The 18,360-nt window shown below is 32.5% G+C and overlaps 2 protein-coding genes and 1 long non-coding RNA gene across 3 annotated transcripts in view; 1 reads left to right on the top strand and 2 right to left on the bottom strand.

Moving 5' to 3' along the window:
- Positions 1–9,831: 9,831 nt before the first annotated feature.
- LOC111388080 lies at positions 9,832–12,527 on the bottom strand. Its single transcript, XR_002701498.1, has 2 exons — positions 11,302–12,527; positions 9,832–10,858 (listed from the first exon to the last, which is right to left on the bottom strand). It is a non-coding gene; the product is annotated as an uncharacterized LOC111388080 (long non-coding RNA).
- Positions 12,528–14,914: 2,387 nt separating this feature from the next.
- Positions 14,915–18,350, top strand: LOC111388072 (E3 ubiquitin-protein ligase RNF14-like). Its single transcript, XM_023012737.1, has 3 exons — positions 14,915–15,221; positions 15,484–16,102; positions 17,039–18,350. The coding sequence occupies exons 1-3, from the start codon at positions 15,188–15,190 to the stop codon at positions 17,184–17,186; spliced, it is 801 nt and encodes a 266-aa protein (XP_022868505.1). The 5' UTR covers positions 14,915–15,187; the 3' UTR covers positions 17,187–18,350.
- Positions 18,105–18,360, bottom strand: part of LOC111379273 — a 14,223-nt gene continuing 13,967 nt past the window's right edge. Inside the window, exons 4-5 of the mRNA XM_023002632.1 lie at positions 18,273–18,350; positions 18,105–18,182 (exon numbers count right to left, since the gene is read on the bottom strand). Coding sequence (XP_022858400.1) covers positions 18,105–18,182; positions 18,273–18,350 — 156 coding nt within the window. The remainder of the gene's footprint in view (positions 18,183–18,272; positions 18,351–18,360) is intronic.

The raw sequence follows: 18,360 nt of genomic DNA, 5'->3' as shown, positions 1-18,360 counted from the left end.
TACACCATTGGAATGTGTCTCGAGGGGCTCATTTGAGCGCTCTTTGCTTCCACATCGAGTGTAAGTAGGTCAATATCATGCAATTCAAGAATAAATTATTAGGAAGCTCCTCCTTGGAGCCATTCCTTTATTTGTTGTTATTATTAGATATATATTCAACTTCAACCTTTGAAGGATGATTATTCGAATTTTTTTTATTTGACTTGCCCTTGTTTGATGCCTATTCTTTTAAAAATTCACTTTTTCAAAACTCATTTTCAATCACATTTTTCAATAAAATAATATTACATGCAAACTCAAAATTTCTCCTTAATTTTGGGTAATTGCACAAAACGTCCCCACCTTTCAATGTTATTGTACAAAACGTTCTTACCTTTTATTTTTTATTTTTGCATTTTCATCCCTATTTTCACCTTTCCTTCCAGAAAAGGTCATTTTCTCGATAAAAAAATGTAAAATGATAAATATACCCTATTATTTAAATAAAACAAAAAGAAAACATGAGAAATATGAATGCCAAAACAAAATTGTAAAATAAAAAATGTAAGTATATTTTTTAAAAAAAATTATTTAGAACAGTGAAATTCCTAATAAAATATGTCTGGAAATAAAAATAAAAATTTATATAAAAAATTAGTTTATACTACAAATATTAAAAACTAATCGAGTTGAAATGAACAGTGGACCGTGGAAGCGTAGGGATTGGACCAGAATGATACAGCCCGTGGTCCTTACGGGTCGGGTGACCAATGACAATATCATGTGCAAACCATAAATGGGGTTGAAAATGATGTGACAGTGATACCATGGTAGATGATAGTCCCATTCCATATTAAAAATAGCATCATGCTACACTTACAATTTTTTTTTTACAAAATTTTTTACTCACTACTCACAATAAAAGGTGACGACCACGAGCCGACATTTTTTAAATTTACGTGGAAGCCGCTTGTTTGTGAGAGTAAATAACCTATTTTGTACACATTTGTTTGTACATATATAACTATCCATAGAAGTATTATAAGTAATTTTTTGGTAACAAAAGTTCTTATTTTTCAACGATATTCTAGGACGCTGGTTGATTTTGTTTGTTTTAGTAACTGGTCTACATCGATTAGCAAGGTCCCGCACAAGAAAAATTTGGACTTCTCAACCAAGATCCTCCTCCAATGTGAGAATCAATGAGTCGTTCTTATGAAAGATAAAAGTACATGAAGGAGCTAAGTAAAACTGTTAGGTATTTTAGTGATGCCCAAACAACCTCCTAGACAATAATGAAAAATCGAGACCCGTTCGTTTCATAGGCTTTAAACCCGGGATTGAAATATGTATTAAAGATCCACACCACAATTGTAGTAACCCAATTAAGTTGGGTATTTAGAGGGAATCGGCCCATTAGAGCTAGATGCTCAATACCTAATTAAAAGATGGACTTGGTAGTTAGAAATATACACTATCCCTAACTTTAGATAACCTACCTTATTCAAATTGATACCCATCTTTGAAGATTTTATTGGAATATCTAGGAAATTCGTTTTTCTACTTGACCTATATATAATTGACCTCTAAACCTATGTAAACACCCCAACAACCCTAGAAAATAGTCCCTGTGCTTAGTGCCTTTGAATACCTTCTTGCTTTGTGCCTTGAAGCTATTTTTCTTTGCCTTTGTGTGCCCTAATACTTGGTGTATATCTTGGACTCCGAAAATCTATTATTGGTGTTACCTTTGTGGTGTTGGATTGAAGTTTCTGAGCCTAAGAAAAGGGAGAATTATTGCTTTTTTGTTCTTGCATCTATTTCTTCACTTTCTTAATTGTTTTGATTGATTCTTGTTTATTAATTGAGTTTCTCACTTACTTGTTGATTTGTTCACTTGTAGGAGACATTTAATACTCACAACCCTAGGCCCAATTAGAGTGACCTAAACTAATGGGCCAATATTCAACTCCATATTAATTACTAAATGATCCAACTAACTAAATAATCATCCAACCCAAACCCGAACCATCCAAAAGTGTAGTTCATCTCTGAGTCTAGCCAAGTCCATGGTGTCGATAAATAATCCGACAACTATTTTAAATCATCGCCCGAATTATTGGGTATCAAAAAACCCAACAAAAACCACCATAAAACCATAAAAAATTCACTTCTATACAGGCTTCAATACGTGCCAACATGTCTAGAGGCAGTTTTGACGGGGAAACGTCATAATGGGTGGCGAAATGACAGCAAATGTATTTATGGTGAACTTTTTTTTTTTTTTAAATAAGTTTCTTCCTTTCAAGCATAAATAGAGGTAGAGAATAAAGATTCTTCTATTTTATTTCGAGAGTGAGTTGTGACGACGATGAAAATTGTGAGTCTAGACTATAAATTTTCTTATCTATTCATTGAATTGATTTCAAGTAGATAATCGACATTGAACAATTGTGATAAATTATTCTTTATGTCCGATAAATATTGACTTGGTTTTCTTTTTCATATATTCCCAATTATAGATTGTTTTCTTTGTTGAAAATATGATTTATTTTTTAACTTTCTAATATATTCTTATTTGATGTGCATTGTTATCAACAAATATAAACTATTATCATTCAATGCATGAGTATATTAGGGAAAAAGTAAGCAAAATTTATAATTTCAACTATAGTAATTAAGTTTTCTTAATCTGTATAAAAATAAAAACAAATTTATTTTTGTTGGGAGGGGGGAATATAAATAAATGAGAGAAAAAAAATAACAATTATTTTCAGGGATAAATGTTTGCTATTTTCAATGTTTATAATTTTTTCATATTTAAAATTCGTCAAATTGTAATATAATTCTATATTCTAATGATATTTCTCATTTATGTATGGGATGGTACGAGTACATTGCATCCAACAACTTTATCGTTAGTCTCGTTCAGCAAGCTATAAAAAGTTGAAATTTTGTCATTAGAATTATATATATATAAAATACTTAATTAGGTATTCCTGATCAATAATATTAAATATTGAAACGAGCGAAAACGTTGAATTTTTTTATGGGAGGAAGAAAAACCCTTAGAATATAAATTTAGAGCACGTTTGATTCCCATTTTTTTGAGAATACATTTTTCTTTCTTTTTTTCAATCATACATTATTCAATAAAATAATATTACAAACAAGTGGTATTCAAACTCTTATTTTTGCGACTTTAGCCAAAGCTTATGCAGGTGAATGTATGGAGGGTCATCATTGAAATAGTAAGTGACCAAGTTGGGGCGACTGTTTATCAAAAACACACGTCTCTGCAAAGTCGTAAGACAATGTATGGGGGTTGACATATGCCCAATGCCGGACGCAAATTCATAATTTTTCTTTATTTTTTAACCACACATTTTTCATCAAAATAATATTCCCAAAAACATTACTTGTGAAAAAGTGGGGCTCCAAGATGTCCTTAGTAACTCCATCTTTCTTTTTTAAGCATCGCTAGTCTCTTTATTAACCTGGCGACTATTTATTAACGCAGCGTAACAATGTTGTTGTTATAATTTAGTCAAATTGGGGTTTAAAAAGAATTAACCATTAATTATATACAACATAAATTATGCACAAATAAATGGGTAAACTTACGGACGGAGTTTCCAACTTATTAAATATGTATCAAGTAGGTCCCCAACCTCATATATTGGCAACCTCGGTCTCCAATCTTTCATTTTCATAATATTTGGATCCCTAATTGTCTGTCTTACCCTTTGTTTAATAAAAGAATAATTATTTTCACACACATATTTTATTTATTTCATCATATTATAATTACAATGAAATTTATATAAATTTTTTTTCATTGCCACACTCATGTTCTTAATTTTTTTCGTCGTACTCTTATCCTTACTTTCCATTTAATTACTAAATGACATATCTTGTCGATTTCTGCTAAAAAAAATCATTAGGGTGCATCATTTTTTATAAATAATACAAAATAAAGAAATACAAATATCTATCCCCTCATTTCAAAGCGTGCAAATGTAACATTTGAGCGGAAACCTTCATCAAGAACAAAAAGCACTAATAAATTGAACGCAAATGAAAAGAAAAAAAATGCAACAAAAAATGTTGGAGACGTAAATGTGACAATGAGAAAATGTTGAGAATCTTCATTACAATTATAACTTGTGATGGCAATTAAAAATTGTAGCGTGAATATAATTACCTAATTAAGAACTTAATTATTTGATAAAAATGCAACTTTTACCTTATGTTTCATTAAATAAAAAAGAAACAAAAATGAAAAGAGAATATAAATAAACTATAAGGGCTGTGAATTTTATATATTCTTTTATTTTCTGTGAATTTTATATATTCTTTTATTTTTACTTTTCTGTTTTTTTTTTAGACAAAAATAAAATCATTTTTCCAGAAAATAAAAAAGGAGTAACATACAAAGAGTAAAATAGTTTATCGCGTGGGGATTCAAGGGCTAATAAAAAAAAGGAGTAGTGACTGCTCTGCCAAAATAATAGGGTGAATACTTGCTATATTTTCAATAGGTGAGGTGTCCCACTGTAATATTCTGCAACTTAGGCCCCGTTTGTTTTCCATTAATGTAAGAATGAGAATGAAAAATATAGTCATTACGAGCCTTACACAAGGAATAGAAATTCAAATATGGTGGTTTGATGTGTTGGATAGCGATCATATTTTTCATTTTAATGGCTAAATAATTAGAAACAAACTAGGGATAAATGAGCTTTCTAGTCAGTGGACCTGGGTCCAATACTCAGCTATCAACATTAGTGGCCTTTTAGGCCCAATTATTATGGATAAAAAAAGGGAAAATTTCATAAGTAAGATTTTAAGTATCACACATTTCAAAATTAAGAAAACAAACTTCAAACTTCAAAAATTAAATTTTTATTAAAAGTTATTTATGATTTGATTAATTAATTAATTATTTTATTAATTAAATATATTTATGTCAAGATTTGTACAATTTGGTCACAAATTAACGATTTAATTAGTCACTTATTATTTTTTTGTCACAAATCAAAAATTTTATGTCAAATTGTTTTACAATCACAATTCAAAAATTTTGTAGGTCACAGTTTGCTCATCGTCACAAATCAAAAAATTAATTAGTCACGGATTAATTTTTAATTATAAATTATCAATTTATTGGTCACAACTTTTTTTGGTCACAAATCAAAAATTTCATATGTCACATTATTTTTGGGTCACGAATAATTTTTTTTTATAGGTCACAGATTATTCATTGGTCACAAAATCCACTTTTATTTGTCACAACTTATTTATTCATTACAAATTATCAAATTAATTGGTCACGGTTAATTTCATCGATCACAAATCAAGTCACAATTTATTTGTATGTCACAGATTTTCAAATTAATTGGTCACAAATTATTTTCAATCTCAAATTATCGAATATTTAGATCACAATTAATTAGTTTGTCACAAATAATCAAATAATTGGTCACAAACTGCCGCTACCACCATCGTCGCCAGAACCACCACCACCTCAAACAAATCAATCCATTGCAAAAAACACCACCACATTGCCAACCACGACCACCACACAACACACAAACGCAAAAATCAACAAAAATAATGTCATCACGCAAGCAGACTTGGACTTTGCAATAACCTTAATGCAACGCCATTATACCACCAACTCATCGGATTGAGACCAGATCGCTGCAGCACCCAAACAGCTAACACTGCACATGTGACCACCACCGTCACCACTACCAAACCATCTCAAAAAACACCCACAAAATCCACCTCAAAATCACCTATGACCACCGCTAGCACACCACCCCACAACTGCCTAATCCATTACCCCCGCTACAACCACAATCAGCACAGCCCAACAACAAAACACAAACTCACCCCCAACCCAACTCAAACACATCGTTATGAAGAAATAAAATGAAATGCAAAAAGCAAGAAATCGGAATCACAATTCTAAAAGTTTAACTTTTGAATTATTAATTAGGGTACTATCACAAATCACCACCAGCCATCACCCCAGATTCTACACCCACCATCGCACATCACCATCAGATGCACGATCAATCACCATCACCAGCAGATCTAACACTACCAGCCATTAGTAGAGGCATCGCTACTGATTCGGGCAACAGTAACGCTCAGTTTCGCTAGGCGTAGCTGCGCCATCGCCATCGAGGAGCAACAAGGCATCGTAGCTCGCAATGCCTCGCCGTCTACCTTAGCGACTGGATGAGGAGGGAGACTCAATGATGCATGACTGTTGCCTTGCCGCCGTCGATAAGGGTGGTTCTTGAACGGATGACGGTGGAGAGGAAGAGGAGAATGGATATTGAGGAGAGAGGGGGAGAAATAATTTACTATCTGGGTAAATGTATTAGGGTTTGGGTTGAAAAATCTGATTTGTGAAAATTGAAACCTTCCATCTGATTTTAGAACACAGTTTTTTAAAGTTGGGTTTTGTGTAATATCCACTAAATAGAAAGAAAAGCATTGTAAAGTCCAAACAGAACACCATCATCCAAAACCGGAGACGATCGAGACACTAATCAAGAGTCCCAATTGGCCTCCAAAAAGGACCTACAATCTTTTATAAATTATAATTTTCTTTACTTCTTTATGTTGACAAGTTTATTTTCCAGAGGTCAATCTCATATACTTGTGCTTTATCTGTGCTCCTTACATTCGTATCTAATCAAGGTGCATACACACATGGGCGGAGCCATGTACAGTCCAGTGTAGGCAAATGCCTGCACTGGAGTTTTGGCCCAAGCCCATGATCGATCCAATTTTTTTTTTTAAGGTATTTTTTTCATTTATTTATAGTCCAACCCATACACTAATTTACCCAAACTCCAAGTGTACGGCGACATTTTCTGGCTCTATTCCCTTAGCAAAAAATTAAAAATTTTCTTTCAATCTGCTCTCATTTTGAAATATTTTCAAAATTCATTTCTTTTTTAAAACCCAAATGTTCTTGGGTCCTCAAATTTGCAGCAAAAATTTTCTTGATCATGTGATTTTTCTATTTAATATTAAGGATTTTGATTATGTGAATGTTGAATATTGGTAATATTTGTGACGGATTCTTGAAATTTTGATTTTTGTCAATTAGTTAAACAATTAGTAATGATTTTATGGTGTTCTACCAATTTGTAAAAATTAGTAGTTCTTTTCTTATCAATTAGTACTTAACTGTCACTTGTAGTTTATTTTAGTGTGAAATGTCAATGTAGAGATTCTTTAGAAGAAAATATTTTGTAGAAAATGTTGATGCGAAGATATCGAATAAAATGAATTTTGATGTTGCACAACTTGCTATATATCCTAGAATAAGAAAGAAGATAATTGTCTTATTAGTGTTGTCGTTATGTTATTTTTAACATTGTCATAATATCATTAAATCTATAAACGAAAAGTTCGACTTTGATTAAATTTTACTCGCACTGGACAAAATTCATGGCTCCGCCCCTGCATATACATCTCCTATTATCGCAAGATCATTCATGATGTTGACTGACTTAATCCAAAGACTCTTCCAAGGTAACAATTTGAATTAATGTAATTTAATATTAAGATGGAGTAATTAACAGTATTCTTGTTTTTCCTGCTGTATCTATGGCAAGTAGGGTGTTTTTATTAGTTTTATTTATTATTTTTTTATTTTTGGAATTCGAGCCATTGAACTATTTTACTTTTCAAAAGGCAAAAAAAGAGAGAGAATGCGAAACACACACCCCCAAGAAGACGAAAATCAAGCATTCACTTGCAAGATCTGCTTGGAGTCGATGATATTACCCAATAGAAGATTCAAGAACAGAAACAAATGAAGCCATCCCTTTTGTACGGATTGCATTAGCAAATACATCAAAATGAAGGTCGAAGATGATAACATAGGAAACATCAAATGCCCGGCTTTGACTTGCAATCAGTTTTTGGACCCAGTTTCATGTCGGTCGATGATTGGTTCTTCACTTTTTGTGAAATGGTGTGATGTGCTATGTAAATCGACCATTCTGGGAACAAATTATAGTTACTGTCCTTTTAGGAATTGCAATGCTCTGATCTTGAACGTGTGGTGGGAATTTGAAGAAATCCCAGTGTCCAAGTTGTAAGAATTGGTTTTGCTTTCGATGTAAGATGGTTTGGCATACTGGGGTTTACTTGTGGACAAAGTTGGCGATTGAGGGATAGAAATGATATTGCTTTTCAAAGGCTTGTGGTGCAAAAAAAGTGGAAGATGTTGGAAAATTATACCGATATTATGCATATCATATTCACAAACTTATGCCATTTATGTTCACGAAACCTACACGCAATTTCGTCTTATCGAAATGGATTTTGGAAGATAAAACGACATATTCAATCATTTCCTTTCTTTATTTCAAACCTACATGAAATCAAAAGAATGTTATTAATTTTCTAAAATCAAATACGAAGAAAGAAATCAGAAAGAATCAAGGTGAGATGCGAGTGATGTGATCGGTCGAGGCAAGTGTTAGACACTTTGTCCTTAAGATGAATTTGTCCCGCAATGGTGCTAACGATTTTTCGAAAATCATCTTCCAAGATACAACAACCACGTCAAGCAATAGGAGCACTCCAAATGATTTTGACCAACGAACTCGAACGGAGTTCCCTCTCTACCTAATCATGACTTTGATGCAAATGCTTTATGCAAACTAAAGTGTAAGCATGGAATTGAATGATATGGAACTATTTATTAACTTTCATGAATTATAAAATTCAAACATATGAGGTCTATATATAGTAGTTGGAAGGTATGTCAAAAGACACAACCATACCAAGAGTCACATATCTTGGAAGTCATAATTATTGGAAAATGATTATGTCAAAGATCATGACCGTTCATATAAAAATACATTTTTCATTCAACTCTTTTCTAGAATATTCCACAATATTTGATACAATTTTCCATAGCATTCTAGAGCGTGGCTTCCTTTAGTGTTACTTTTTACATTGTCTATCTTATGGGTTTTCAGAGTGCTATTTCTTACATGGTTTATCTCAACAAGTTTAGTTCTGAAAAATTGCTCGAGGATCTGAACTAACCTTTTTATTTTCTTCTTGTGGGATATGTGATGCGGCAAAATAATGCGGGTGGAATATGATTAACGTTCTTTACACTTGTTGATTCACTTGAATACTGAGAATTTGACCCTCAAATATTTCTTGTCTCTTTAATAATGCGAATAATTGGAAGAATTGAGAAACTTTCATACGATTATTCGTTTTTAAAGAAAACTAAGGAGTTTTAATTTTTAACTTACTATTCTAAATAAAGACAAACTTTAGAAAACTAATCTAAATAAATCTCCTAATAATTAAAACAAATAAACAAATAAATAAAAATTATTTTTTGTCTGAATAACAAAAATTCCTATTTGACAGTTTATAAAATGGAATTTGGTCACAAAATTGATAGGCTCAAGAGCTTTAGACGTACCATGAGTTCAACTTAGTGGCTGATTGTTTATGCAGTTTCAATGTGGTTGACTGGGTCAGCATATTCAATTCCATCAATATTAGGGGTGGACATGGGTTGGGTTGCGTTGATTTTTTGTCCAACCCAATATGATCGGTTTGATCTAAAATCAACCCAACCCAACCCATTTATGTGCTTCAACCCAACCCAACCCAATCAAGTTTCGGTCGGGTTGGATTGGGTTGGTCGGTTTAAATTTTAGACCAAAAAAATTTGTTGGACAATAAAAACCATAAAGAAAATTGCTTCAAAACAATCATCCAAGCATCCATTCAAAAGTTAAAACTGTAAATGCCCAAGTCATAGGTACCACACATATTTCAAACCAATTGAACGAGAATAGAAAACACATTCTATTTCCAGTAATTTTCCTTTCACAGGGTAATCAAATCAACTTCGAGATACAAATATATGGCCTATTCTTTGAAATAATATTCACCTCAAAGTAATGCAACATAGGCCAAATTCTCACTCAATCCCACGAGAAAACATTGAAAACCCGAACTTGTCAACATTCATAGAAGAAAAAGGAAAGCATTCGATTCGATCCCAACTAATAGACAATAAAAGCAGCCCGACTAACAAAGCAATAAATCCACGTACCTTGGAGGATCCAGTCTATATTCCCAAAAGCTAGAAATTAAAGAAGTGGTCTTTGTACCTTATTATTTGTTATATTACCAATTAGTGAACTTAAGAGAACATGGCAATCCATGGATACAGAATTTCACAAGTTGCAAGAGTATATCATAATTTCTAACTGATAACCTCATTACCAAAATAAACAAACTCATATATACTGCCGGAAAAGGAAAATGATATTAATTGCAAAAAGATTATTACCCCTTTTCTATATCGAATTCTCCATAAAGAACAGCAGCGACTTGTGATTCTCAACCCCTACATTCTCATTGTAGGTATTAATGAGATGTGAATATGGCAAGATCACATCCTTAACAAGTGATGCCTGATTGCGACCCAACCTCCCAAAATCTAAAACCAAGAGCACCCCATTCCTCACCCTATCAATAACCTTGTATAAGAATTGGGATCCTGACATATGAATACATGAACCCACCCATTATTCCTCTTCCAATACACCTGCTCCTCCAACCACTCCATCAAACCCTCTTGCATCAGAAATTGCCAATAATATAAGAGCACATCTTTTTGCAACACATGGATTGAGGGAACTTATGCACAAAATTGAGAAAGAGAGTGGGGAGGCACGTCGAACTGCTGGTACGCGATGGAAGAGAGATGCGGGTTGATCGGTGGTGGTGGTCGGCCAGAATCGCTATCAGGGCCAGTCTTGTGATTATTGGGGTCCGAGACGGAGTCCATAAATTAGGCCCCCTAAAATCAACATAAATGCAAAATTCAACTAAATATTATGCAACTTATTGCTAATTTAAAATTTAACATTAAAACAAAAAATATATATATTATATAAAAATTTTATATTATAAAATAACAAAACCAACAATGTTTCAAATACAAGAAAAATTATAAATAGTGAAAGCCCATCAAGCAATTTCATAAACACAATAGCCATTAACCGACAGTGACTTCCAAAACGTTTTTGTTGAAGTATCAATCAAGATTCAATTCAATAGCCAACAAGCATCAGTCTCATAAGGAAATAATTAGTCAAACTTCACAGTAATGCCTATGGTTAAAGAAAAATTTTCTATTGTGGGTCTTACTCTGACGTTAACAAACAATAACTTTTTTCACCATAAAAATATCAAGAAATAAAACTAATTTGAATATTAAAACTGGTTAGGTTATACATGTACCTGTAATGAGTCACCAACATTAATGAAGAATGAATTTTGATAAGGAGGGATTGAAATCCAATTGCCATCTTTAAATGAGATTTGAAGGCCAAAAGTGTTGTTAGATCTCAAAACAGGAATGATTTGTGTCAGTGTATTCACTAAAACCAATCAAATTTCTACCCTTAAACTGATCATCAGGGCTTGGAAAGTAATGATTCAGCCTGTATAAAGAGCCACTCTCTTCATCCATAAGAAGCTTACTGAATGTATTTCTTGGTTGAATCTTCAGCCCTTCAGTCAACATTTCAAGAATCTCACAAGCCATTTTCTTAACAGATGACACAATCATTCACGGTACAACTTCAAAAACATAAAGAAAAACAGAACTGATAAGAAAATCAGCTTTGTATTCCACCGTTGCAACTTACATGCCTGAAATAAAAATTCGAGCACCATAGAAACAATACAAGATTTTTAAAGCAGTTCACTAGTTTCATCAGTGATGCAAGTTCAAGTAGGACACACATTCTTGGATAAAGATATGTTGAACAAATTCCCATTTTCATTTTCCATTTTGCAAATACAATAACATTTTTTATTATTTATGCAAATTTCAGCGTTACAGAGTAACAGAAACAATACAATACAAAATCAAAATGACATCCGTAGCTGTCCCAAAAAAAATGTGAGTTTGAAGAACAAATTTCCATTTTCCATTTTGCAAATCCAATAACAACATCCATTTAGGACCAAAAAAAAAAACAGTTAATTCGACCAAGAACTTATGCAAGAAAGGTAGAATAATCTGAAAAGATGCTCTTCTGAAAATTCAAATCTGACTCCTTTCTCATGCTTCACTTCCAGAAGTTCCAAACACAGATGATGATTGCTAAACACCCAAATCACAAGAAATTAAGTAGCAAATTGCAAGAAACTAAATTCGCAAACAGAAACTAAATTTGCAACAAAATGCACTGCAGGTAGAGTTTAGATTAAGTGATTAACCTTAGCACTTACGAGCATGGATTGAAGCTCTCGGCCTCGACATTTTCGTTGCTAGCTACAGAAGATTAGAAGAATAATCAAAACTTGTGTGGCCTTCTGAGGAATTATCAATTTATCATCACCCCCATTTCTTGATTAAAACTCTGACTAGAAATCTTGAAGTGGAATTAGAGGTCGATTGCACTTCGGTTTCGCACGCAGCATGAGGAAAAGGAATGAAAACGTATTCCCTAAACCCTATATTTAATATATATAACAAAAGGGCCCAAAATTGGGCCCCTTCAGTTTTTGGCCTGAGGTGCAGGCCTTATGGACCTCGCCACAGGATTCGCCCTGATCGCTATCTCAATATTCAATGGAAGACTCGAATTTTGGTTTGGGTTTAAGTTTAGGGCTCCTGTCATTTGGTTTTGTTATATATATATATATATAATTTTTTTTTAAATTTTCAAATTTTCTTTTTAACTAAGAGGGTTGGGTTGGGCGGGTTATATTGGTTTTGATGGGTTAACCCATAACTCGACCCGACCCGACCCGACCCGACCCGCCTAAGCAACACATAACTTGAACCCACCTAAAAAAAATGAAAAAACTGGCCCAAACCGGTCGGGTTGGTTCGGTTCGGTCGATTTTGACGGGTTTGGTCGAGTTTTCCCCACTGCTAATCAATATGCTACTCAAGCCTTGGTGATGGTCGGTTAGATTGGTGGATGATAATTTTCCCTTGCTCGAGCTTCTACATATTTCGTTGGCTTAGTCGACATACATTTATACACAACTATGAAGTGTCATTTGAATCTTGAAAATGACGATTTTGTTCGGATCAATTCAATGTTCAAACTCAATTTGGTCTCAGCAATACTATATTGAGTTTTAAAGAATGTTAAAAAAATTTAGACATATTATTCTTTATGATAATTTCATCCATGTGAAACTATTTTTCTTAAAAATTGATTGTGTGATTATTGGCCAATCTTCCATTTTATAGTTATTTGTAATATTATAATTAAGATATCTACTTTGCAATATTTAGACACACATGATACATACAAATTTATATTTTTAAACATCATAATAATTATTATAAAACACAAACGACACGATTAAAATGGGAAAGCTCATAGTTGGTGTTTCAAATTATTGAAAATGTATCAAGTAGGTCCCCACCTCATATTTTGGCAACATCACCCTCAAATTATAGAAATCGTGACCTATTCACTAGTTTTGCTGATGAACTGGACGGTTTCCTAGTATGTACTAGGTTCTTTACATCTAATTTTTATATTGTGATCGAACCAAATTTTGGTTCGATTCTCAATTTTTCTGGTTGAACCAGTTTGTTCAGTTCGAGTTTGAGAACATCGGTTGAAAGTTCGTGTACCTTATTAAATGTGGGATTAAAATGAATTGTTAATTTTAACTTAAGTTTTTATAAAAAATTTAAGTTATTAAAAATATAAAAATGAAGAAGAGAAAGGGATAAATGTCTGCTTTTTTCAATATTTGTAATTTTTCAGATTAAAATTCATTCATTGTAATATAGTTCTATATTCTAATGATTTTATGCATGCATGGATTAATATAAACACATTACATCCAATAATTTAATCATTAGTCTCATTCAAAAAGCTATAAAGACTTAAAATTTATCATTTGAATTATTAAAAAAAAATAGATTAGGCGTTTTTATAAATAATATTATGTTGTTATAATCCAGACCAGATCTGAAACCATTTTATGGAAAACAGAAAAGCTCTGACACTAGTTTGTTGTGAAAAGTGGAATATGATACCGAATGAATCTAATACCAAATTGTTGGGAAAAAAATAAGAAATTAAGTCACAATATGAAATAATTGATCATAAGAACATAAGAACAAAATAATTTATAGAGAACGGGAATATAAACGTAAGTTGTGGATTTAACATAATTTATTGAACAAAATAATTCATCTTTCATGAATTACTATATATATATATATATAATTCGACTAAATACTTGCCCCTCGTTTCAAAGCACGCCCATGAAACATTTGGATATAAACCTTCATCAAAGACAAGTACTAATTAACTGAAGGTGAACATAAGAACATAACAAATAAAGTTTGAGCATGAGCTAAGGTTGAGAATTTTTATTCCAACTAAAATGTGTGATAGAAAATAAAGATTTTGATGTAAATATAATTGCCTAATTAAAAACTCAACCTTTTTTTTTTTTTATAATAAAAATACAACTTTTAGCTTTTGTTTCATTAAAGAAAAAGGAAAAGGAAATATAAATAAAATATAAGGACTGGTGTATTTTGTATATTCTTTTATTTTTATTTTTTACTTTTCTGTTTTCTTTTTTATTTCTTTTTTGTTTAGATAAAAATAAAATCAGTTTCCCGGAAAAATGGGGTGGGGGGGTGGGGGGGGGGGGGGGGGGGGGGGGAGTTAGGGACCCCACTGTAATATTCTCCAACCGAATGCGTCTCTTAATCAGTCGATTGGTTCCAATGCTTAGCGATAAACACTAGTGGCCGTTTAGGCCCAATTATAAGGGATAATAAATAAATAAAGATATTATATTATTAATTGAACAAAACATTTATTTCAATTAAAGAAATTATTTTTAGGTTCTGAAATATTAAAAAAGTCTTGAAGAGTCCTAACAGGACTCCATGATTCCAAATCGGAATTTGACTATGATAAGAATCCTAATTGAACTCAATAAAAGACCACAGCCTTTTATAAATACTAATTTTAAAGGTGCAAATTTATTTTCCAGAGGTCAATCACAATTTTTTTTTTCCCTCTGATTATTGTGTTTTTTCGTGATCCAAATACTCGTAACCTAATCAAGGTGCAAACATATATCCTGTTGTCGTGTTCGATAATAAATCGCTAGATCATTCAAGATGCTGACGGAATTAATTTGCAAACTATACCGAGGTAACAACTCTAATTTAATATTAAGATTGCAACGAGGAATATGTTATTTGTACATAATATGATGTTTATAATGATGTCCACATCCTCATGTGGATGGGAACTCACTTCTGATAAATTATATTTTATTCGAAGTGGGTCCCTCCTTATGAAAGATGCATACCGTTATGAGCATTCTGATATATATGTAGCATCATCTTTTATGATAAATTCAGTGATTCTTTAGTTTTTTGCTGCACTTTTAAAAGAACTAATTTTCTTAAAGGGGAAAAAGGAAAAACAATGGAAGACACAATCCCCCATGATTCAAAGCACGACCAACAAGAAGACGAAAATCAAGCATTCACTTGCGAAATCTGCATGGAGACGATGATATTACACGACCAAAAATTCAAGAACAAGAACAAATGCAGACATCCCTATTGTACTGATTGCATTATCAAATACATCAAAGTGAAGGTCGAGGATGATAACGTGGGATACATCAAATGCCCGGATATGAATTGCAACCAGTTATTGGACCCAGTTTCGTGCCGGTCGATGATCGGTTTATCGCTTTTTGTGAAGTGGTGCGATGTGCTATGTGAATCGACGATTCTGGAAGTGAATAAGAGTTATTGTCCTCAAAGGAATTGCAATGCTCTGATCTTGAATGAGTGTGGTGGGAATGTGAAGAAGTCGCGGTGTCCAAGTTGTAAGAATTGGTTTTGCTTTCAATGTCAGATGGTTTGGCATAGCGGGTTTAGGTGTGAACAGAGTTGGGAATTGAGGGACGAGAATGATATTGCTTTTGGAATGCTTGCGGAGAAGGAGAAGTGGATGAGTTGCCCCGGGTGCGGACATTTTGTGGACCGCATTGAGGGCTGTCGAGACATCAACTGCAGGTGAAATCTTGAATTCTTTTTGTGTTTTTCTTGATTGGTTTGGTATAAATGCATGATATGTGTTCGTGAAAGAGTAAGTTCATTTTTCTATACGGTTGATGGTCCCTAGTTTAAGGAGAGATTTGGGTACCCATTATTGGGATTTTCTAGGTATCGATTTTAGACGTTTATGATTGGTTCAATTTTTGAAGGTTTCCACTAGCAGATTTTAAAACAGTTCGACACATACTTGAGAGTTAATTAGTGAATTCTCTTCTTATTAGTTGCATTTTTTAATTTAGAAGCAATCTTACACAAAATTGATTTATATCTCACGATTAAACTTTTAGTTAGAAAGTGATTTTTCGCTTATAAATAATTCTTTTATTTATTATGTTTTACACAGAAGTTAGTTTTCAACAAAATACATGGTTTCAGAAATCACCGATTTGGGGGTTTAGAAATACATCCAGCTTATAAATTAAACCACCCAAAATCTTAAAAAACTTAGAAACATCGATTTTCTCAACATCTCATAAGCGGTCAAAACCTTTAAATAAAACTCCCAAGCATGCCCAAAATATCAATCATAGATAGCATAATTCTTGTGAAAAGGTCGGTATGGCTTAAAAGGCTGAGATTAAAGTTAAAAATTAATTTTAATCACACAGTCATGAGATCCACAATTTTGATCAATTTTCGACGAAATATTTCGTCAAATTATATCAAATTCTACTAAAGCTTTTATCATAAACTTCGTCGAAAAATCCCTTGATGGATGAATAGTGAGGGACCAGGTAAAGGTTGGAACTTGCTTGCTTGCTTCTTTTTCTTAGATTAACTGGGAAATTTGTAAATAACTTCTGCAAGGTTCAATTTTGGATTATGAGGATTGCTATTTGTTCATTGCCTTTTTTTCAGAGGCGTAATTTAAATTTGCTTTCATGTTGAGTGCAGGTGCGGCATTAATTTCTGTTACGATTGTGGAAGTCAAGTTCAACATTTTAAATGTCGCTGTGCAGTTTCTGCGGCTTGGGCCGCTCAAATTATTAACTTTTCTTTTTATTTTTTTCACACTTTTATAAGTTTTATTTCCTTGGAATAAGACCTTGGACAAGTCAATAAATAATTGTGTGTAATCAATATATTTTTTTTTTCAATTAACTGTAGTCTTAATTGAATTTATATAAATTTCTATTTAAATTTCCTGTTAACTAAAATCTAAGGATCCGTTTGATTTCGAAAATTTTCCATGGTTCCATCTTGTGGGTTGTTTGATTGTAACAATTTTCCATGGAATTCATTCTCCCCACGCCCCACATGTGACATTTTTCCTTGAATTGTCAGCTTTATTTTTTTTAATATATATATATACAAATTTTATCCTCAATTATAAAAAAATTTATCCCTTTAATTAACAATTTTCATGAAAAACAAAGTCAAATGAACATCAAAAAATCTAACACTTCAACATTTTACAAGTAGAAAATTATACTAATCAAACACATTTAATTAACAATTCTCGATAAAACAAGTTCTAAACAATTTAATTTCCTGAAATTCGTTTTCTTTCCATCTAAATTCCATTTTTACAATCAAACAAACCCTAAGTAAATTAAGCTAAAGGTTACTTTGAAACTTTGGACAAAGATTTGTATATGAAAAAGACACTAGGTTTCCGAATTCAATAACACTAGTATACTTTAATTCGAATAATCACTTAATTAACAATACTCATTTTATTGGTCCTTAAATTATTTAAGTGTCTTTTCTCGAATAAAGTTAAATATGTTTTTAATTAAGAACTTCACATATCTCTAAATTTTTAACGATGCATTATTGAGTGATAGATGGAATAACAATTTGATAAGTTCAATGACCATCCGAAAAACTTTTAAGGGTTAATGGCAAATGGCATACTGAATTTATAAGTTCGGTGACCATCCAAAAAACTTAATTTTACTTTCTAATAACAAAGTTACTTTATGCTGCTTATCTTATATTCACTAATGAAAAATATTACTTATCTTAAAGCTGCAAGGGTGAGATGTATACACAAAATGAATATGCATGAAGATTGCAAAGTAGGTTCAGCTTTCACCTTGAAGATTGCAAGTTCTTCATTTTCAGAACATAAAGATGATTGAACTCTTGAAACCAAAGAGTACTATCGAGTTCCACCCTCGAGTACCTGGCCAATCTCCTCTGCTCTAGACTGGATGCCTTTCAGATATTCCGTGAGAATGCGCTGCTGATAAGATCCACCCTCCTGATGTGGG

Source organism: Olea europaea, chromosome 3 (genome assembly GCF_002742605.1).
Source record: "Olea europaea var. sylvestris chromosome 3, O_europaea_v1, whole genome shotgun sequence".
NCBI classification, from domain to species: Eukaryota; Viridiplantae; Streptophyta; class Magnoliopsida; order Lamiales; family Oleaceae; genus Olea; species Olea europaea.
The sequence above is the reverse complement of the archived record's forward strand: the minus strand, read 5'-3'. Positions and strand labels throughout refer to the sequence as shown.